Genomic DNA, 22,177 nt, shown 5'->3' on the forward strand with positions numbered 1-22,177 from the left:
CATCAGTCATCACCCCTGCTCTCAACTCAACCCTTGTCCTGGAGATGACATGGTCCTCTGTCAGACAGACGTCCTACTTGTCATCCTTCTTGAGAACCACTGAGTAACTATAGTGAATTACCTGAGGCACCGAGGAAACTGTTGTTTCTCAGGAGCCTCGTAGCCCTAACACGCAGGATCCACAAAGACTGCACTTATAGCACTAAGTCAGTATGCTCCATGAAGCTGGCTGAGGTGACAATCTTCCTGGTGTCACCAAAGCTACTTCTACTGAAGTTAGGGCAGAGGACCACAGGCAACCAGGAGGTGGTACAGCCGCAGACACTGCCACAACGAACCGTGGATAGATCCTCATTGTAGATAAACAGGCTGGCCCAGAACTTAAGATTCTCCTGCCGCACACCCCAGAGTACAGAGATCGCCGGTGTGCAGCACCGTGCTAGCTTACTGCTATAGTCTCTAATGTAAACAAATCTCACCTTAAGCGTGCTGTCCTCCAGATGCACCCTGAAATCCTGGGCTCAACAGCTATAAGTTTGCATCTTTTTTGGCTACCCTGGAACTCGCTCTGTAGACCAGGCTGGCCTGGAATTCACAGAGATCCACCTGTCTCTGCCTCCCGAGTGCTGGAATTAAAGGTGTGTGCCACCACTGCCCGGCTAGAGTTTGCACAACTTTAAGAGCGGTGCCAGGTAGACTAAAGCTTTACCACAGTCTGTGGACCATTCCACAGCCAAAGACGACTCCTTCGGATGAAAAGTGGGGAAGATTTCCACACGGGGGGCTCCTGGGGGCTTTTTGCAGGGATCTAACTAACCCTTTTACAAACGAAGCCTGCATCCTGGCCTAGCCTTTTCAGGCTAGCTTCATGGAGAGAGAAAGCCAGAGGACTCCACCGTACGCCAAAAGGACCTACCTTTGGTGAAGACAAGCCAACCGAACACAAGAGTGCTTTCTTTATAAAAGACCCATCCGTGGGTCACCATTAGGGACAGTAGTCCTCTGAGACAGAGGCTGTCCTCAGAACACTGGTTCTCCACTTCCTCTTTAACCCTGAATAAACCTTCCAGGGGCATAGGTGACATGAGTGCTCTCAGGTGGCCCCCTTATGAAGAGAGGCTAGTCACTACCAACCAACCTCAGTCAAAGAAGTGAGACAAGTCAGCCCAGTTGGCCCTGCATCCCTCTCTCATAGAATGAGGGGAATCAGGCTACAGATGGCAACAGCAGCCATCCCAAACATCTGGCTTCCCCTCCTCAGAGCTACAAGAAGCCCATGGCATGGTGGGAGCGGAGGTGGGGTCAGGGGAGGGGACAGCAGCACAGTGCATAAGCAACCCTAGCAAGGCTGCTAGAGATCAGAAGTACCAGGGAGGAACTTGGCCCAGGAGAGGAAAGGAAATGGACTTGGGAGAAAGGTGGAGTTGGCAGCCACCTCAGAAGAAAACCCAGGCTGGCTTCTGACTTTGGGTTTTCTGTGATGGAGTGGGCTGTTCTAAAACCCATACAAGAACCAGGCTGCTCAAGTTTCTCCAAATGACAGACTGTGTGCAAGCACAGATGCCAAGGGGCCGAGAAAATACTCCCAAGGAAGGGGCCAGATGTGTGTTTCCACAGTCTTTGTGACCACTTTCAACTGTACTATGCATACAACTTAACGTACGCATTATTTCTTTATACAGGGTTTCTCTATGTAGTTCTGGCTATTCTAGAACTTGCTTTGTAGACCAGGTTGCTCTCGAGCTCACAGAGATCCACCTACCTCTCTGCCTCTCAGGCGCTGGGATTAAAGACATGTATCACCAGACCTGGCCACATGACATTTAATTTTATATTATAATCGCTTTCAAAGCCATGAGCCATTGTTTTTTAGAGACTTAGCTATCCCATGCCAAATTTCCACCCTGATAATCAGAGTGCCAAGTCACCTATAGAGAGTCCTTCTATAGAGAGGCTATCATCAATTAAAGTGTCATCAAATATTCAAACTAGGCAAAGTGACATACCAGGGCTCCATCACCCACAACCCACAGTTCCTACCTATGATCTACAGGATCTCTAACTCTAGCTTGAATTACTTTTTCTTCCTCCCTGGTCTACTACCAACTACTACTGCCCGGTCTACCCCTTCCTCTGCCCAATCTACTACTACCCATCCCTTGGGTTTGCTAGGTCCAGCGATGGCTCCTAGCCCCAGGATTGGGCCTCCCCAAGACAAGCAGGCTGGGATGGGTTTGGGAACACATATCTATCCCTCTACCTGTGCCTCGATTTCTCCAGAACTCCCCATTCAGTAGTGACCTGGTAATAAGGACTTCCTCTCCTCTCACAGCTCGAAGCTTCTGCCTTCGCTGTGCTGACCTGAGCCACCACTGTTAGTAACTCCTCGTGATGGTCTCCTCGCCCTTCCCTAGTGGTACCCAAGCCTTTCCTGGAGGCACCTGATCTCAGTGTAAGCCTCCAAGCGCCAATCTGCTGCTCGCAGGAAGCACCCGGCAGCACCACAGCCGTCTCTTCTGCACAGACCAGCTGCAGTGCAAGCCCTGCTCCGGGCACTGCCTCCCTTCTTCTCCAGACAGCTTCTGTGAATGGGAATACTGTTTGTCCCTTAGAAGGTTTACTCTGGAGGACCGAGTGATTGATGGACAGGTGGATGGATGCAGGCAGCTCCATCTGTCCTTAAGCAACCAGAAACACCCGCATCAAATCAAGTCTTCCCATTCAAGAGCCAGGCCTAGAAATAGCTCCCAAGAGACCCCCACAGCACTAGCAGCATAAACAAAACCTTGATGCGCCCCCACCCATTCCAAACCTGGGCTGGGAAGGAAGGAATCAGACTGCAAACCAGCATTCTATACAGAAGTCGGTCTCGCCCAGCGAGGGCAGTCTCTCAGCAGCTGTGTACACTGTATGCTTGCATGTCAATGTATATAGGCATTTGCACATGGCTTTTATCTGGGAATTTTCTACTTCTATTATGTCTGACTGGCCAGAGAAAGGTGTGGAGAGGAGGGCGGGTCATGGATACAGCTCTGGAAGGTGTTTGTCACGGTGACCAGCCACAGAGGGAGTCAAGGCAAGAGTGTGAGATGCAGAAAGGCTCGTTCATCTCCTCGTCCCCCACACCAGAGGTTTGTATCCCTCCAGAGACGATCTTCCTAGGCAGGCGCTGTGGGATAACTCTGCTGGGGTCTCTGACCAGGAGACCCGAGGATCAAACAGTATGCCCCACACTCCGCCACACTGTCTATGCTCCCATTCTGGGGTATGGACAAAAGCATGAAATGGTTGCAACAGGGATGAAGAAAGGGAAGAGAGCACGGGGGAGGAGGACTCCAGAGGGATAGCCACACAAACCCCACACTCTGCCCACCATACACAGAAGAGATACACTTCATCCATGCCATGCATCTGTGCATGCACATGTACACACACACGAATGCACACACACACACACACACAAATGCACACCCTCCACCCCCTGAGCATCATCTCCAACCAGGCCACAGAGAAGGCAGCAAACACAGGCAAGGCCAGTGTCAGCAGGCATGAAGCCCTGGGCAGAATCCTTAAAGGTAAAGGATCATGAAAAAGAGGATCAGGATAGTTGGATGGAGGGGAGAGGCCACCTCAAGTCAGCCGGGCAGTGCACTCTATGTGGTTAGCAGGCTGAGTAACGCCCAATCAAGGCAAACAGAGAGGCGGCTCATATGCTGGCTAAGAGGTGGGGGACAGGGTTCAGGAGAGGTCGGGAGGAGAGCAGCAGAGGTGAGGGGACAGAGGAAGAGCCAGGAGGCCAGCAGGGAGGATCCCTTGGCAGCTGGAGGCTGGCCGCTGAGAACCAACAGGAAGGGTTGCATCCTCTATAGTCAGTAGAAAGGCAGGTCCAGGTGCCCATGCCCTGGGCCCCGGGGCTGCTGACTGCTCATCTGGTTGTCTTTGGACAATGTTTGGAGGTGCCTTTTCCTAAATTATTTCTATGAGAGAGAGGGGGGTGGGGCAGGCAGAGACATTTTTTTCTGCTGGACATGAAGCTTGGTGGTAGAATGTTTATCTAGCAAGCACAAGGCTCTGGGTTGAACCCCAGCACCAGAAGCCAGATGGTGGTGGTACAGGCCTTTAATCCCAGCACTTGGGAGGCACAGGCAGTTGGAGCTCTGTGAGTTCAAGGCCAGCCTGGTCTATATATCAAGTTCCAGAACAGCCAAGACTACACAAAGAAACCCTGTCTTGAAAAACACAAAACAAAAACAAAAAAGAAACCCAAGCAAACAAAAAACCAAAAACAAGCCAACAAAAAGACCAACTGAAAAAAAAAAAAAAAAAAAAACAAGAAAAGAAAAACAGTTTGCTGCTCTCTGCAGGGTAGGTTTTAGTAATGAATGTTCAAAGTTCCACGGTCTACGGCACCCTAGTGGTATTCTTATATTGTTTGCAACTATCCATGAAAGGCCTGTCTGGCAAGTGACATTCAGGACTCTGGCCTGGACACCAGGGAGAAGGCAGAAGACTTCTCCCCACCCTGACTGCTGCCTAGATTTGAGAAGATGGCCTTGATCAGGCAAGAAGAAGGAAGGTTCAGAGGTAACAGGGATCCTGGGTCTTTAAGGGAATGGCTTAGGATCCAGGCTCTGACAGTTTGTCTGCCTTCCCCTGTGAGGTCCACTATGCCCAGTGTTCACCAAGACACAAAGGAAGGCCACCAAGAGGCTGGGCTTCTCTGGCATCCCTAAGTGTGCTTGCCAGGATTCTGAGAGTGCCCTGTCCTCCGTGGGGATGGGTGAATTAACTAACCCTCTCTCACACAGGAACTACTGCTACTGTCCATCGAGGTGGACAAGATGGACCAAAGGGCAGCCGGGAGAGTGGGCGAGGCCGAGGGTGAGCTCACCTTCTGCGCACCGAGAAGGCGTGGCAGTGACATGAAACATTAGGTCACATGGCCTTCCCCTCCGGCCTTATCGTGCCTACACATCTGCACAGAGAAGGAGAAGAGGTTGAGGAGAGAGTAGAGCAGTACAGAGAAAACTCAAACAGCAGCAGCAGACGGAGAGCACAAGACAGAAGGGGAGTGAGCAGGAGGAGAGGAGCAGGCCAGAGGGAGGTGAGCAGACAGGGAAATGAGCAAGGGAGGTAGGGGTGGGGGCAGAGCCTCCCATCATGCACTTCTGACAGGTCACTCAGAGGTCATGAGGAACATGTGGCAGGCCTAGGGACCAAAGCCATGAAGGTTTGTGGTCACAGCCAATGTGCTGCTTCTGGGAGGGACGCCTGCTGCCCCAGTTAAGCATGGTACTAAGTGACAACTTCCAGTTTTCCAGTGCCCACAGCAGGAACTGGGCTCTGGTGTATTACAGAACCATACAACCTGGCTTTACCCTCTGCCTCCCAGAGCATTCTGGGACAGGATACCAGAAGTGGCCTCACTGCCATTCACATCCTCCCACGGGTCATGCTTACGTCTAAGAACAAAGTGTATAGTGGGGGGACCCAGGCAGGAGAGGGTTCAAGGGCTGGAGACTGACTTGTTAAATCATGCCTGAGGGGGCAGGGGTGTGACCACTTTGCAAACTGGGTAAGTGAAGAGAGGAAGTGTACCATAGCCCAATGGAAGCCCCAGTACTATTAAGACTGTTGTTTCCACAGGGGTGGGACTGCGGCTTTTGGTCTCCTGCAGCCGGGACCCACTGATCTCTCACACACCCCACCCTTCTGCCTGGGCCATGCAGCTGGGGCACGAGGTTCCAGAGGACTAGCACTTTGCTATATGTTTTCAGTACTGAGAGTTGGTGAGAGACAGCAGAAATGCAGAGTTGGGGAGGAGGCAAACAAGACCTCTTTAGAAACACAGCTAACTACCCACAACACCAGAACCAGGCCGTCCCTGCACTTGGATATGGAGGGATGGACGGAGGGAGGGGGCAGGAGGGCATGGCTGGGTTCTGGCATGAGGTGTGCTGGGTAGAGAAGGAGCAGGGGCCCGGGTACCTTCTGGGCTCCAGAGAAGGCATGGTAGAAGCTAGACACATAGGTCATAATGGCTTTCTCATCTGGCCGGGCAGTTCCGACGATGTCTGTAGAGAGACAGAGAGTTGCAGTTAAGAGCTACCTCGTAAGCACACATCTCTCAAGGGGATGCAGAAGCCGGCACACTATGAAGTGACCTTGCCACTTGGTCCGTCCTGAACCTAGCCAGCCTTCAGAGTCAACTTCTAGTAACAGGAACTTGGGTCACAGAGGTATGGGTGATGTGATGTCCCAGAAGGCTAGCAAAGACTACCTTACCTGACAGTCCTCCTCCAATCACAACGTCAGTGGCATCAATAGAAGGGGTCAAAGGAAGGAGGAAGTGACCTATAGAGCTCACCACCCAAGTACACGCATAGGTACAGCCAACCCACCCTCAGTGGCCATATTAAACTACAGGACTCTGGTCATGCACATGACAAGAGATATAATGGAATCACTGTCATGTTTGCTAGATGTGAAACTATTTTTGTTTTTGAAACAGTCTCATTTATAGGACCCAGGTTGGCCCCAGATTCACGATCCTCCTGTCTCAGCCTGAGTGCTGAGACTATAGGCACATGTCAGCACATCTGGTCCCTGGAAAGTATTTTAGTTACATGCGAAAACACCCGTTATCTTTAAGGCATGTACTTGGAAGGAGGTGGCGGTGACATGAGATTTGAGATTTAATACAGTCCAAGAAAGACAGCAAAAGGACACAGGAAAAAAAAAGGTGTGATGGAATGTCAAAAATCCTTCTGGAATGAATGGTGGGTGTTAGACCAGCGTATGCTTCTGTCCATGCTTGGAATCATCTTGAAGAAATTTTCAGATCTAAAGGGTTATCAGGAGGACAGCTAGGCTGGGGGCGATCTTGGACAATTTCCCTGCCCCAACACACCTCACCCTAGACTCTCTTCAGCTCCTCTATGTGGGGCTAAGGCACATGTGCATTAAGATCAAGAAGAGCCCAAGGGACAGTGGCTGTGGTGCATGATTCTTCCAAAGGCAAGGGCAGAGCAGGAAGGTCTACCTTCCCCTCTCCAAAAGATTGCTCTCTGCTGCTTGTGTGCTATCAGCCAGTGCCTCTTCCTCTGACCCACACGGAAGCCCTGGCAGGCAAGTGATCCAAGCTCTTTAAGCTGAGCTTGTCCAGGAAGACAGACCCACTCACTCCCTTCGTTCCTCGGCTGCTGCGGGGTGAGGGGACCGGGCACTGGTGGAGAAAGCCCTTACCTTCTGCATCCAGCATCTTAGGGATGTCCAAGTATCTCTCTGCCACATCAAAGGCTGTGTTCAGGTTTGTGAGTGGATCATCCTAAAGGAGAAAGTGACCAAGTGAGTGTGTGGAGAGTCACAGGTCACAGGTCACAGGTCAGTCCAGTTGGGAAGGGATGGGGCAGGCAGGCAGGCTGTGTGTGTGTGTGTGTGTGTGTGTGTGAGAGAGAGAGAGAGAGAGAGAGAGAGAGAGAGAGAGAGAGAGAGAGAGAGAACAGAGAGAGAGAGAAGAGAGAGAGAGAGAGAGAAATCCAGAGAGAGAGAGAGAGAGAGAGAGAGAGAGAGAGAGAGAGAGAGAGAGAGATGGTAGGTATTAGACCAGCGTATGCTTCTGTCCATGCTTGGAATCATCCAGTCCCCTCTCAGGTTCTGGGTAAGAAAGGCTGGCTGCAAGGCCTTTTTTAGGAGCCACTATTTAGAGGTTTGAAACATTCTCTTTCCCAATCATGCTTCAGTATGTCAGGGAAATGGGGTAAAAACATAGGCCCGATGTTTGAGTTGGGGTAGGAAAGAACTACTAAGAAGTGGGATTGAGAACCATCAGTTCCGGCAGGACACGTGGGTAGAGAACTCAGACTTAGTTTCCCCACTCTGAACTCAATAGTTGGGATGTGTGCTCCTACTTTGTAAAGATTGAGTGAGAAGTTGAAGGTGACCCACTGTGTATTCCCACGTGTTGGGTTATTCTAAGAAGCCGTGGCTTTCTTCATGCCTCTGTGATCTTCTCTAGAAAGCTAAAGGTGGCAAAGGACGCTGGGGACTCTGGGATCCCTGCAGCCCGGAGTGCATTTCAAACAAGGAGTTAGTGTGAAATGGAGTTAGGCGCCTTCTCAGCCCAGCAGGCCACACACCAGTCTCCTAAGGTGGTGTAGCTGCCATGGAGGACCGTATGGAGGGTCCTCCAAAAGTCACACTCCTGCATAAGGCTCAGGGATTATTGTGAAAGGGGGTGGGCGAGACTGTAGCTCCTATAAATGCCAGAAGCTACTCCCGTGAAGCCTTGCCACCGTGTCTGCCTACACGTGACCTGAACAACGGTGACACCAGTAGCCATGCTAACTCAGAAGGGGGAAAGCCTCAACCCTAGACAAAGAACTGCAGGCCACTTAGGAACTTAGGCCACTTAGGGAATTGGAGAGCGAGCCTTCCCCAGGGAAGAGCACGGCAAGCAGTTACCTAATACCACATGGTCAGCCCTGAAGACATAAGCATACAAGTACCATACGGACTGAGCGGTTTATATTTATGTATTTAGGAACACACACACTGCCACCAGCAGCAGCAGTGACAACAATAATTAAGGAAAACAACAGCAATGGTAATTAAAGAAAAGGTGGCTATGATTTGAAAGAGAGCAAAAGGGAGGAGATGATTCATGGGAGGATCCGGAGAGAGGAAGAGAGAAATGATGTAATTATATTAATAACCTCCAAAACGTATTTAAAAAGATTTAACATGGGATTCCCACTGGATCAGGATTCTGAGAGGTAAGCAAAGAATTGAAACTGAGGTGTGTGTGTGTGTGTGTGTGTGTGTGTGAGAGAGAGAGAGAGAGAGAGAGAGAGAGAGAGAGAGAGAGAGAGAGAGAGAGAGAATATGGGAGATGTACACTGGAATCTCAGGGCAGCCTTTTCACAGGTCAGAAAGTGGAAGCCAGGAGCTCTCCAATAGGCACGTGACATATGGGACATTCTGTGACATATGGGACATTCTCCCCCATACAAAGGCAGCTGAGCTGATAGGCTAGGACTCACTTCTCCCCCAGAAGTTAGCTTGAGACCAGTGGCTCTAACTTTGCACACAGGGCCAGGCCTCAGGCTCCTCTCCATTAGTGGAGGGTGGGGATGGCTAGAGGGTGGGAATCTGCTTTTTCTACCTCACAAAAATCTCTTTTTTTCCCCCTAAACCAGGGGCCCTACCACCACCAGTTGCCTGGGTAGGAGCCACCAGGGCTTTCCTGGTTCCTGATTAGCAAGAAGCCCCAGGGCACAGGTGTGTCTGCTTGAGGGTACCGGTAGGCTAGACACTGCCCTCAGGTATCCTGGGGGAAGGGGAGAACAGGCTTGTCCATCTAGAAGACCACCTGCCAAGAGGGCTATACACCAACAGGTTCCATTTCCATTCCATTCCAGAACAGCATAGAGCTGGGAAGAGCTCGTGACCCTGGCCTCATGGTAGATAAAAACATTCAGGACAGGCCTCACCAAGGTGTCTAGGCCAGTGCCCATTGACCAGCTCGAATACTTGGAACCACCATGAGTTTACAACAGCCCCACCTCCTCAGCCCGTGACATACACTTCTCATGCAAGAAAATCACCAAGTGACCTGACATCTAGATATAAATGAAGGTTATGTAATGCCACATGGCTTCAGTCCCAGATACCTGGGAGGTTGAGGGTCACTTGACTCTAAGACTTGGAGACCAGCCTGACAACATAGTGAAACCCATCACTAACTCAAAAACATAAATAAAATTGAGGGCCAACACAAGAGATCAAACCCACTGCAGTGCCTGCCTAGGACACAGGGACACAGAGACACAGGGACACAGGGACACAGGGACACAGGAACAAAATATCTCTTGGGATAAAAGACACTTTACATCATCAATTAATACTGTCGCCTTATGAAACCAGAAATGATGGAAGGGAGAAATGTCACTTTGCATAGCATCACTCAAACACTGCCATCTTGTGCTGGTGGCTTTCTTGGTGGGCTGTGTACGTACAAAGGGATCTGGGAAGTGCACACTGGGTAATGAATGGAAAAAGTCTTTCCCGCTTGCTTCCGGGTAGGGCTCAGTCTAGCTGGCCCATAGGCCAACAACTCTCAGGCTGGACAACAGGCTCTCAGAAGTGGTCCTGTCCTATCGTCCCTCAGCTGGTCTCCACCCACTAGGGACCAGTCACCAAGCAAGAGAAGACGGCTTGCGATCAAGTGAGCACAAGTACCTTTCGAAGCTTTCCATAGTCAATCAACTCGGGCCGGTGCCGGTGGATCAAGGCACAGAAACCAAGACCATCCTTCCAACTGTCCAGGGAGAGAGAGGTGGAGCATGACTTCTGATGTTTATTAAACAGTTCTTTGAAGCATGATTTAGAAGACAGGGATAGAAAGGGAGTTCTCTGCCTGCCACATTCCCAGGTATTGGGGTCGAGCTTTTTTGAGTGGTTGGCAAGTTGAGATGAATCCACCATACCCACCCGACCCCCTTGCTAAAGTCTTAGCCTGTTGGTCTAGAACCCTGGGCTTTCTGACACAGTCCTGGGGGTCTTCCCAGTGTCACAAATACCAACAGAGGTGTGCCAGGCAGTGGTCAGGTTTAAGACACCACAGGCAGATTCAAAGGGACAGAACCTTCCCAAGAAGAACTATAAGCCCTCCCCCCACTCTTCCAGCCAAGGGTAGATCAGGAGATGCCCTAAGGAGGCAGGCCAGCCTCCGTGTGACCCCCTGGCTCCAGCACTCACCTGATGTGGAAGTTTTGGATGTTGACATTTTTATATGGGGCTGTCTTCCTCTGACACCACAGGAGCAACCCTTCTTTAGCTGATGTCTCTGTGAAAAAAGGGGTGGAGGGAGGAGGTCAGTGGGCTCACCCAGGGAAGGGAGGACACTGCTCAGATGAGGCCCTACAGGGACCTTAAGAGCTCAACTCCATCGCTACAAGAAGGGAAGAAGTCTAGGCTATCATATCTATTTGCTAGGCAAAGTTGGAAAAGTTATTTAAGAATTAAAAAAGCAAGCCACTTACACCATAGACTAAACTGTCCAGACAGCAGCAGCTTTCTGAGGTAACCTGCCTCATTCCCTCCTGTTCAAGAGATGACTTTAATATAAGGGGAATCAGCAACTGGTGGCTGCCCCAAGCTGTAAGAGTCCATGAAACTTACATGACCAGAAGCCCCTGACAGAGTGAGCATGGAGAACCAGGAAGAAGGGATTCCTGTCCAGGTTCATCTGCAGTAAGGCTTCTTCCCATTACTGCACCGATCTGACTCTGGTGCCCTGTCATTCTATGTGGATCGGGTGGGCATCGGTAAAGCCAAGCACCTGAGGGGAATGGTGAACTCCCAGCACCCAGGCTGCGGGCTGCCCTGCCTCTATGTGTTCATATCTTTGAACTGCAGGTGATATCCTTTACTAAAACAGGTTCCTGGGCGACCTCACATAGTTAATTCACAAAATGGACTTAAAAACAATGATAAAGAATGAGTGCAAAGGTTATAATTATTCAAGTACAAGCAACCAATTATAAATCGACACAGGAGCCAGGTATGATACAGCACACCTTTGATCCCAGCACTCTAGAGGCAGAGGCAGGTAATCTCTGGGAGTTCAAGGGCAGCCTGGTCCACAAAGTGGGTTCCAGGCCAGCCAGAGGTACATGGTGAGATCCTGACTCTAAATAAATAATAATCTGTGAGTCGTCATGGGGCTGGAGAGGTGACTCAGTGCCCTTGCAGAGGATCTGAATTGGGTTCCTAGCACCCATGTTAGAATAGCTCACAATTGCCTGTACACCAGCTCCAGGAGCCAATGCGTCTAGCCTCTGGAGGGCACCAGGACTCACCTGCATATAACCACACACAGACACATACGCATGTGCATATTCATATAAAATTAAATCTTTACGGGACTGAAGAGATGGCTGGTGGTTAGGAGTACCTGTTGCTCTTCCAGGGCTCAAGTTTAGTGCCGGCACTCACACTGGGAGGCTGACAACGTAATTCCAGTGTCAGGAGACCCAATGCCCACTTCTGGACTCTGGGGCACAAGGCACGCGCACACAGTACACAGACATACGCGCAGGTAAAAACACCCACATGCGTAGAAAATTAAAGCTGCATATTTTAAAAGCATCTTATCTCAATCTCATCGTTTAAAAAAGTGTTTTTTGAATGTATAGATCATGTACATAGGAAACTGTGAACGGTAAGTGATAAAAGCAGAATTATCAGGCACAAAGTTTTAAAAAATAAATAAGTAAAATGGCTGGAGTAAGGAATACAGAGAGGGTTTACTCTCTCGTATCAGGGCAACCTGTGTACATCTGGTAGGTGGCCACCAGAGGGAGCAATGAGCACATCAGTGGACAAGGGCGCCTTCACTTTCCTAAGATTCCTAATTCTCATCCTAGCCTTGGCCTTCTCAAAGCCAGGAATGCTGCTGGGCCAATACTTAGGAGGGTTATTTGAAATCATACGAGGGAGTTCCGGATGAGGCTGGAGAGGAAGACTGGGTAGGCAAGGCAGGGGGAGAAGTGAGAGTTTGAGAAGGGACAGAACAAAGCAGAAACCCACCTTCCACAGAGATGTCTTGGATGGCAAAACGAAGGATGATGGTCCAGATCATGCCCAGGGTCATCTTCACATTCCCATCCACAATTTCTACAGAAACATGCAGGACATGTTAGGTGAACCATAGCAAGACAGATACAGGTTCTCAGCAGTCCCACGTCACATCACAAACCGCCCACTTACGGGAGGGAAAACAATGAACAGGTGACTCTCTTGAGACAGTGTGTCTTCAGCAAGGATGCTGTTCTACACCCTGAACCAGTCACCCGTCTGAGGGGACAGATTTCTAAGCCCTCACAAAGGTGGGGGAGGCGGGGCAATGAACTGGGGGTCTGTGGACAATCACGGCTCTCAAAATAGCCACTCCTGCAGGGAGCCCGGGGAACAGAAAGCTACACACGTCTGTTTTAAGAGGCGCCATTTTAACCAACCCTCTGATTGGTCAACCTCCAGATGCCCTAAGTTTTAAAATAGATTTTTGTTTTAAAATGCATTCAAGATGGCAGCTCAGAAACCCTGCTATATTTAGTGCTTGCACTTTTCAGATCTTAGATGCTACAAATTATATCCTATTTTCCTTCCTCTCCCTCCTTCTCTCCCTCTCTCTTTCTTTCATTCTATGTATTTTTTTTCTTAGTTTCTAGGCTTGGTTTCAAGAATAAATATATAAATCAAGGCTAGAGAGATGGCTCAGGAGTTAAGAGCAGGGGCTGGAGAGATGGCTCAGTGTTTAAGATCACTGACTGCTCTTCCAGAGGTCCTGAGTTCAAATCCCAGCAACCACACGGCCGCTCACAACTGTCTCTAATGTGATCTGCTGCCCTTTTCTGGTGTGCCTGAAGATAGCTATGGTGTACTCATATAAATAAAATGAATAAATAACCCCTTTAAAAAAAAGAGTTAAGAGCAGCGGCTGCTTTTCTAGAGGACCCAGGTTTGATTCCCAGCATCCACATGTGTCAGCTCACAACTGTCTCTAATTCCAGTTCCAGTTCCAGGGGCTCCAACGCCCTCTTCTGGCCTCTGCAGGCAAGCACATGGCATTCGTATAGGCAAACACATACGAAATAAAAGTAAATATATCTTAACACAAATGAAAACTATAATTTAGCCTAAACCACAGAGCTGTTTTGGTCTTGTGGGCTGAAAGGTGAGGTTCAGCTGAGGCTTTAATCCAAACCAGTTTGCAGAACAGTAAGCTCCTCTCAGTGAAAGGCAAAGTCTCCACTGGATATCTTGCTTATTGCTCTCCGCAATACTACTGCGTTGGGTCTGCACTGGCGTGCTGAGTAAAGGAACACCAGTGATTGCTTGGGACACAAGGCATGTTGTAACTTGCTAACAGAGCCACAGATAGTCATGGGCCACAGGCCCATGTTAGAGTCCCAGAGAGCTGTGGTGGCAGGCAACCATTTCCCCTTCAGTACAGTCAGCCAGAGCTCTGCAGGAAATACTAGAGGGAAGGCACTGGATCAGTCTGTAAAGCTGGGGTGGGTGGGGTCATGTACCCAGGCTGACCTGTCGCTCCTCCTACTTCCATTTCCCATAGGCTGGGATTACAGGTGTGTGTTGCAGAGCCCCACCTCATAATGACCTTTTTTTTTAAAAAAAAAGAAATGTGCTTTATCTACAACAGCTGTTCTGAACGCATAGGTCTTGACCCCTTTGGGGGTCAGACGATTCTTTCACACATCAGACATCCTGCATATCAGACATTTACAATTCATATCAGTAGCAAAAGTACAGCTATACGTGGCAGTGGTGATAATTTTATGGTTAGGGGGTCAACCACAACCTGAGGAACTGTATTAAAGGGTTGCGGCATTACGAACCATTGATCTACAACCTCCAATACTTTAACATCTGTACCACCACAAAGGTTTAAACTGATATGGGTGAGAGACATGAATAAATACAGAACATGAAGTCAGGTATCATTTTCCCCAGACATTACATTAGGTAACTTTAAACGCAAATTTAAACACACACGTTAGCACACCTCGGCTAAAAGCATAATTTGGCTTTAAAAAAAAAGAAAAAGAAAACTTGCTGAAAAAGCTGGCAACAGGGAGCAAGCATCCCAAAGCTGGTCAGTTCTGGCAGTGAAATTCTATCTCTGTCCCTGGCCAAAGACCTGTAGTACAGAGTAAAGTTTCTGTATAAATAACCTGTTGTTCAGTTATTTATCATGGAAACTATGTTCAAAGGACAGAGTGACTTAAATCCCCTGAGCCCCACCACCTTTCTCTTCTTCTCAAAGCCAGGGCTTTCCACTCCACCCAGAGGCTAGTGGCCAGCAAGGCCCTTTGGGGCTAGTAGAGCCTCTAGGGTCCCTCCTTCTGTCCTCTCTGGCAATCTTCATTGTTCCCTCTCCCAGAATATCCACATGGCTTGTCCCTCCTCCCCTCAGGCCTTCTCACTGCAGCCTTCCTGGACCACCCACTTAACCCTTCACTGTTCTCTACCTGACATCTGTGGGAGCTTCCTGTTGTCTTCTGGATAGACCAGGGTTGGGACTTGTCCTGTCTTGCATCATTACTCAGAGACCAGGGCGGACCTAGCGCTGAGCAAGGCAAGGCCTCCATGAATGAATGAATGAATGAACGAACGAATGAATGAATGAACGAACAAAGGAATCAGGCATGAATCATGATAGGCAGAGGCACGAAGGCCTGTCATTGGCCCTCGAGGACTTATCAGTGCTCAGTCACTCCCAAGGCAGGCCCACGTGACAGAGCTCAGCTGTGCTCAAATAGATATTAACAGAACCATTCCAAGTTGCATTCCTGAGGTTTTAATGACTGGGCAGGGGGAGGGGGGTCCTTACAATGAAATTTTATGGGCAGCATTCTGACTCTAAGGGGAAATCTTAAGCTTATGAAAGTGATAACATTGAAGTTCAGCCTTTCTAGAATGGATGTTCTCTTCCAGTCTGCCTGGCTCCACGAGGGCTGAACACAGGGCCCTCCCACAGGGACCTTTCAAGTATGCGGGAGAGGTGGTTTCTTTTTTTGGAGTCCTAATAATTCCTCTCCCACTTCTCAGAACTTAGTGGATTCTAAGTCATAGTGAAGAGGCCAGCGAAGAGGAAGGACAGTGGGGTTTGTTCAGAATCCCTCACTCAGCCCTGCTAGTCTCATACGACCCTGGAAGCTCACACAGACCAGGGAAATTGCAGCTCACAGGTAGCCTGACTACAGGGCTGCTCAGAAGAATGAGGCCCACTGCCATTCCGGGTCCATGGTGAGTTAAACTCTGAGCTAAACTCTGCTCACATCCTGCTGGCTCAGACTCTGTTTCTCTTCCCCACTCCCAGGAATGCAATCGCGTGCCCACATTCAAAGACCAAAATGACCCATGTGATGTGAAAGGTGTGGAACCTCAGGGGCCACGAGCCTCCAGGCCAATGCTCAGGCTTCTGCACCCACTCGCCCCCATCCTGACAGATCTGAACTGTAGGGATGGCCCCAAGCTCTTGGCACCCAAATATCAAGCTTCCTCTCAAAATCTCATAATTCAAAAGTCCCGCTTGGGTCCCCTCCCCCCTGGTTAAATCACAAGCCCTCACCCAAGCAAGCCTCCACTTCATGAGATCTAGATGTCCCAGACACAAGTGTCATAGAAGAAATCTCCCTGCTCCATCTAGACACCCCAGGGACAAGGCAGGCCCACAGGAGCATGGCTTCCATTCCATAAGGTCTGGCAATCTCTCCGGGCCTGGTCCACACATGGGGTCTGTCTGCCAGGCCTGGTCAGTCAGTGTTAGTGCTGGAGTGGAGGGATATCCTGCCAGGGCCTGCTCCCCACATGTAGTCCTTGGTAGTCCCCCAGGTCTTCCCACTTCCCTTCTAGGTCTGCCCCCATGGCACTGAAGCGCTGTCCCATAGAAAGCAAATCCCCAGGGTGTGTTCAACTGGTTTCCTAAGGCCACCTCAGAGCATCCTGGGTTTGGACTGAACCCAGAAGTCTCAGCCTGCCTACTATAACGACTGAAGAAGACAGCTAAAATCTCACTTTATAACAAGGTTAAAGGGACCAGAAGGTACCGGATCAGCACAGCAGTGGGGCACAGGGACCCACGTGGCCTGGCAGAGGCTGAGCAGTGTCAGGGGGCCATAGTGTATCAGGGGACACAGTGGAGCCTGTCAGAATAGGAAGAGGGCTAGAACTCGGCCCTGGAGTCTGAACTCCAGGCCTGGGCCTGACTCTGCTGTGCAGGTGTGGAATAGTTCAGAACGACCTGACATTCTCCCTCTCTGGCAATTGTTCTCCACCCTAAAACTCAGTCTGTCAAACTCACTTCACCAGCCTGTCCCGATGAGGTCATCCTCCTGTTGGGTCAGGCTCAGGCTAGCCCAAGACACTTATCCATCTTCCACCTCCTCCCTTCCCCTTTGGTGGTCCTTCGCCAATTTTTCTTTCTAAAATTCTTGCCTTTCGGGGCTTCATTTTAAAACCTGCCAAAATAGTCCCACACTTTCACGTACAACAGTCGATCAGAGCTATGTGAGCCTGCCCTTCTTCGAAGGAAAAGGCTCTCTCAATTCACTGCAGTCCCCACCTATGCCTACTGTTTCCCCAAGACCATTTCCCACACTCTCTCCTTCCCTCCTACCCTAGTGGAGACCTGAACTGGTGCCAGACCATTGAGTGGCATTTTTCTTGGCTTCCTCTGCCAGAAAAAATTGTCCAAGGTTTCAATCCCTCCTGGTAGAACACAATGTTCTTTTTATTCTTATTAAGAGGCAAAAAAATGTTTTTCCAGCCACAAAGTTGAGTACCTACCACACACACGTGCTTTGAACTACACCGATTATCATCAGCTACCTATGGCCACGGGGTGGAAAGAACATAGCCTCCGCCCTTGAGATGGTCAGGGCTGCAAGAGTGCCAGGATCCAGGTGTCTGACACCTTAAGCACCCACCCAGACAGGTAAGGCCAGGGGTCAGCCAACTTTCCCAATACAGGGCCCGACAGGAAATCGTTTTTGGCTTCGCTCTCCATGTGGTCTCTATAGCAACTACTGAGCTTCGCTGCTGACCCCCAAAGCTGCACCAGATGACAGAGAGGCCAACGAGCAGATGTGGCTGTGCATTAAGACCTTTGTCAAGGAGACTCAACGTCACACACTACAGTTTGCTGCCCCTGTCTTAAAGCTCACGGATGTGCAGCATAAAACCCCTCCACGTTGGAAGCAAAAGGACTTTTCACTTTACCCACGAGCAATCTGCTCTCCCAGATTTAGGGGGGGCAATTTCCCCCCAGGTGCATTTCTCCGATGTCATACTTGGACTGGACTGGGGTTCTGTGTTGACCACTCACAGAAGATAGGACCCAAGCAAGTGGCATGACATAGTTTCCTACAGTGGGGGTGAGCAGTGGAGATGCTCCACCCTGGGGGGTTGCTGGCTAAAGCATTTCAGCATGGCTTTCCTCACGTGAGTTAAGATGGCACCATTCAATCCCTGCCATCCCCCAGCAGGAGCCCAGTGACCGCATGCTGTGTCCACAGGTCACGCCATCAGAGGGCCTGGTTAGAATATTCTAGCCTCAACTTCAGAGCCAGCACTGCAGACGCCAGGAGCCTGGCTACATTCTTTTAACTGTGAGGAGCATGTCAACAATGGCTTCAGCAGCTTTTTGTTCAAAAAAACAAAAAAACAGACAGTTCAGAGGTGATGGGAAAGGAGCCAGGGAACTGTGGTGCTGGAAGAAGCTATTAAAAATTCGGCTTTGGCTCTCCCCAAAAGGTGGTGGTGGGCGCGCACACCTTTAACCCCAGCACTCAGAAAGAACAGAAACAGGCAGATCTCTGTGTTTAAGGTCAGCTTGATTCACAGAGTGAGTTCCAGGATAGCCAGGGCTACATAATGAGACCCTGCCTCAAAAATGAATGAATGAATGAATGAATGAATGAATGAGTGAATGAATAAAGCAAGCTACTTCGGGGGGGTGTGTAACAGGGGAGGTGCCCAGCATTCCACGTGCAATTGCACATCATAAAGACTTTAGTGAGAGAATGGGCAAGGGGTGAGTTCTGGTATGGCTGAACCATGGAGGTGGTGGGGTACCTGTTTCCAAGGCCACGTGAACCCAGGAGTCAGGGGAGAGAGGGCCAAGGAAGCAGTGACCACAGCGTATTAGCCTCACCTTCAGCTCCAATGGACACCAGCTTGACCCCTTTGCTGGCTATGAAATCCAGGGCCTTGTTGACGTTGGAGATCTTGTGCACTCGCATCTTGCCTCTCTCTGGCTTGGCCAAACGCTCACCTGATGAGGAGGAAGGAAAATGAAGGTGAGTGCAAGTGTCCTGGAGCCCGGGTGACCCACAGTCCCCCTCACCTGAAGCGCTTCTTAAATGGGCGCATGCACGATGTCCCTGTCAGGTGTTTGGAGTTGGCGTCCAGGCAGGGAGTCAGAGAGAAGTAGGGTGTATCTGGATTCTTCCTCTTCCATATCCCAGAGACAAGCCTGTGTGTGTCGCTCAGAATTTATATCTTCAAGATGTGTGAGGTTGAGAGTGTGTGTGTGTGTGTGTGTGTGTGTGTGTGTGTGTGTGTGTGTGTGTGTGTACTCGTGCATGCTTGAGGCCAGAAGAAGGGCCCTGGGTCCCATGGAGCTGGAGTTACAGGGAATTGTGAGCCACCCACTGTGGATATTTGGTACCAAGCCCGGGTCCTCTGGAAGAGCAGCCAGCCTCTTAACCACCGAGCATTCTCTAGCCCCGGCATTTATTATGATGTTACTAACAGGTGCCAGAAACTGGCCAGGTGCTCGGAATAGGAGAATAAACAAGTTTCCTGCCTTTTATGTAACTGTAGTCCAGTAGGAAAGAAGGTACTAAATTAAAAGTAAACAAACATACACAACGGGCAAATATCAAGAAGGAACTGTGTTCTTCTAAGGAGGAGGAGGAAGGAGAGAGGGGGAGGAGGAAGAGAAGAAAAGGAGGTGGGGAAAAAAAGAAGGAACAGGGGAGAAGAGAGGAGAAAGACGACAAGAACTATGGACTGGTTAGGAAAGGCCCGTGGCTTTCAGTCAGGCTACCACTGCAGGGAGCTGTGTCAGGGCAGAAGGAACAGCTCTTCTAAAGGGTCAGAGTGCTTTGTGCAGGACATGGTACAGGCCACTATTTCAGTATTTTAGTGGTTTTGAAAAACCACTTAAGTGTTAAAATGGGGCCGCCTCTAGCATTCCTGACCCCACTCACTGGAAAACCACTGCTTGTGCCGTTACATGATACACTGCCTTCACGTGGACACCCTCAGCTCCACTCCAGGGCCACACCCTACCCTTCTCCATAGAAGGATATCTCTGCTCCTCAAGCTTCAAGGTCGGGAGACTAAAAGAATATGGGGGGGGAGGGGTTGCCTAATGTTCCACTAAAGGCACTTTACCCTCCAGAACAGACACTGTCTAGGGACCTATTGATGAAATGACACCTCCAAAAGGATACATGAAACAGATGTATGGAAGCATGAGTAGACGTGTACCAGGGGAGTCCAAGCGTGCTATAATCAAAGCTTAATGAGCGAGGCAGAAGACCGGGATGCAACAGAAGCAAAGCCAGGCAGATAGGCCAAGGGCACATGAACGGACTAGAGGCACTCATGTTATAGTCTGGCGAAGAATTGGTCAATGTTTTGAGGGTGACCTGAAACTCTATGGGAAGCTGCATTGAAGGGGAATGGGCTAATTGGGTGAGTAATGAAATAGCATCCATCACACTCAGGCTGCGGCGTAGTTACTGGCAGGTGCTTTTAGCAAGGTTTACAGTGAGAATCAAGGGCGAAGAGCAGCACGGAACAATCTGGAAACCCTGAAACCTCGCCTGAAAAAGAGCAAGCGAAGCTAAAAGCTGTGAACAGGCAGGGTGTGTCTGTTGGAGATCAGTGGCATGGAGAAGCCCCAGACAGTATTAACAAGATCCAGGAGTTTCTTTCTTAATGGCCTTCCCCAGCTAGTCCTCTCTCCACTGTGTGGGACCTAACGACTTGTGACTGATAGAAATCTTTTGAACGCTACTGACTTAGCAGACTGCTAGCTCCCATCAAAGCTTAGAATGTCATCAGATAGCATCTTGGGCCTAATAGAGAAGCCTGCCCCATCCTGTTATAACTGTCTGTCTCATGCAGCCACCAACATATTTTAAAATTGTCTTGATTTATGACTTTCTTTGTTCCGTATAACTACAAAAACTTCATGATCCATGTTGCAATGTAGAATTTAGGGTAACCTAAATCTGTGTTTCTGGGCCACGGTCACTCAAAACAACCCCAGAATAAACTATCCCTTATTCTCTTGGAAAACAAAACAAAACAAAACAAAATGCCAAGCACTTTACACTGGGTTAGGAAGAAAATGTCTGGATTATAAGGATGGCTTTGGCATCTAAAGAACTGGCCAAACCCCGCCCATCACAGGCTCCATAATATAAAAATGTAAACCCGTTCAAAAGACTTTCCTTCCCTCCAGGAGAGGGCAGTGAGGGAGGGAGATGAATCAGAACAAAGTACTCAGGCATGTGCATATATAATGAAACCTATTACTTTATACGGTGACTAAAAGTTAGTAATAACAAAAGTAAGACCTAAGGAAAAAAGAAGTTTTCCTTTAGAAGGGAGAGCTCCAGGAAGCATTCTCCTATGTCCAGCATCCAGGCACTCAGAGGCCACTGCAATGTGGGACAGAGGGATGTGCAGAAAGCTTGGCTTCATCCCTATGATGCTAGTTTTGCAGGCATGCAAAATTCAAGAGTTACAGAGCCATGGCAGTGTCTATCCAGATTTCAAAGGAAGGCCTGGAAGGCCAGGAAATTTATAACATGGTTGAATTACCTACAAAGAGCTCTGTTGGAGTGAAGCCTGCGCTGTAATGGAAACCCCACAGATGCTGAAGATGCTGGGAATATGGAATGTCTGCTAATGAAAGCCTAGGGCAGTGGATGCAACCAACACAAGAGAAAAACCATGAGGAAGGAAGGGCTACCCAAGCCCACTGCGTTCACACGTACCGCCATGCCTCCCCAAGATTGGACATGGTTGTGCAGGCTGCAATCTCCACCCTTCTGAGTTTTGGTCTTATTTCGGTACTATTCTTCCTTCCTATGCCCCCAGCCCTCTCATTAGTGCCACAGTAAGTTAGAGGTATTTACTGAAGCAGTTCGCAACTAAGGAATCGCCTTGAGTCTCAGTAGGGACTCTGGGCTTAGATTTCTGAACAATGTTGGAATTATTAAGTCCATGAGGACTCATGGAGATCAATTGAATGTAGTCTTTTGGGGTTCAGGGGTGGAACGTTCTGATTTAAAGTGACGTGTTCAGGTGTCAAGCTGACAAGAGGCAGACGGTGACGCTCACTCAGTCTTAAGTGTTGACCTGAATGGATTAAGAGATGCCAAGATTAGTCAAGTACACGCCTGGGTGTTCTCAGAGATAATTACATCATTAGGGATCTGACCCAATCAACAGGATGATGCCTTGACGGCTCCATAACATGATGGCTTCATTAAAAGGCGGTGAAAGCAGAAGGCGGGGCTTTGGGAGAATGAATACCACTGGGCTCTGGCCTCTTCACGAACTCTTTTCT

The 22,177-nt window shown here is 49.5% G+C and overlaps 1 protein-coding gene across 3 annotated transcripts in view; it reads right to left on the bottom strand.

The window, feature by feature from the left end:
- Nucleotides 1-22,177, bottom strand: part of Actn1 (actinin alpha 1) — a 94,426-nt gene that overhangs the window by 19,056 nt on the left and 53,193 nt on the right. For all 3 annotated transcript variants that reach the window (XM_032908026.1, XM_032908025.1, XM_032908024.1), the window contains exons 3-8: nucleotides 18,740-18,859; nucleotides 12,592-12,678; nucleotides 10,759-10,846; nucleotides 10,240-10,318; nucleotides 7,246-7,327; nucleotides 5,989-6,074 (exon numbers count right to left, since the gene is read on the bottom strand). In XM_032908026.1, coding sequence (XP_032763917.1) covers nucleotides 5,989-6,074; nucleotides 7,246-7,327; nucleotides 10,240-10,318; nucleotides 10,759-10,846; nucleotides 12,592-12,678; nucleotides 18,740-18,859 — 542 coding nt within the window. The remainder of the gene's footprint in view (nucleotides 1-5,988; nucleotides 6,075-7,245; nucleotides 7,328-10,239; nucleotides 10,319-10,758; nucleotides 10,847-12,591; nucleotides 12,679-18,739; nucleotides 18,860-22,177) is intronic.

Source organism: Rattus rattus, chromosome 7, assembly GCF_011064425.1.
Source record: "Rattus rattus isolate New Zealand chromosome 7, Rrattus_CSIRO_v1, whole genome shotgun sequence".
Lineage (NCBI taxonomy): Eukaryota > Metazoa > Chordata > Mammalia > Rodentia > Muridae > Rattus > Rattus rattus.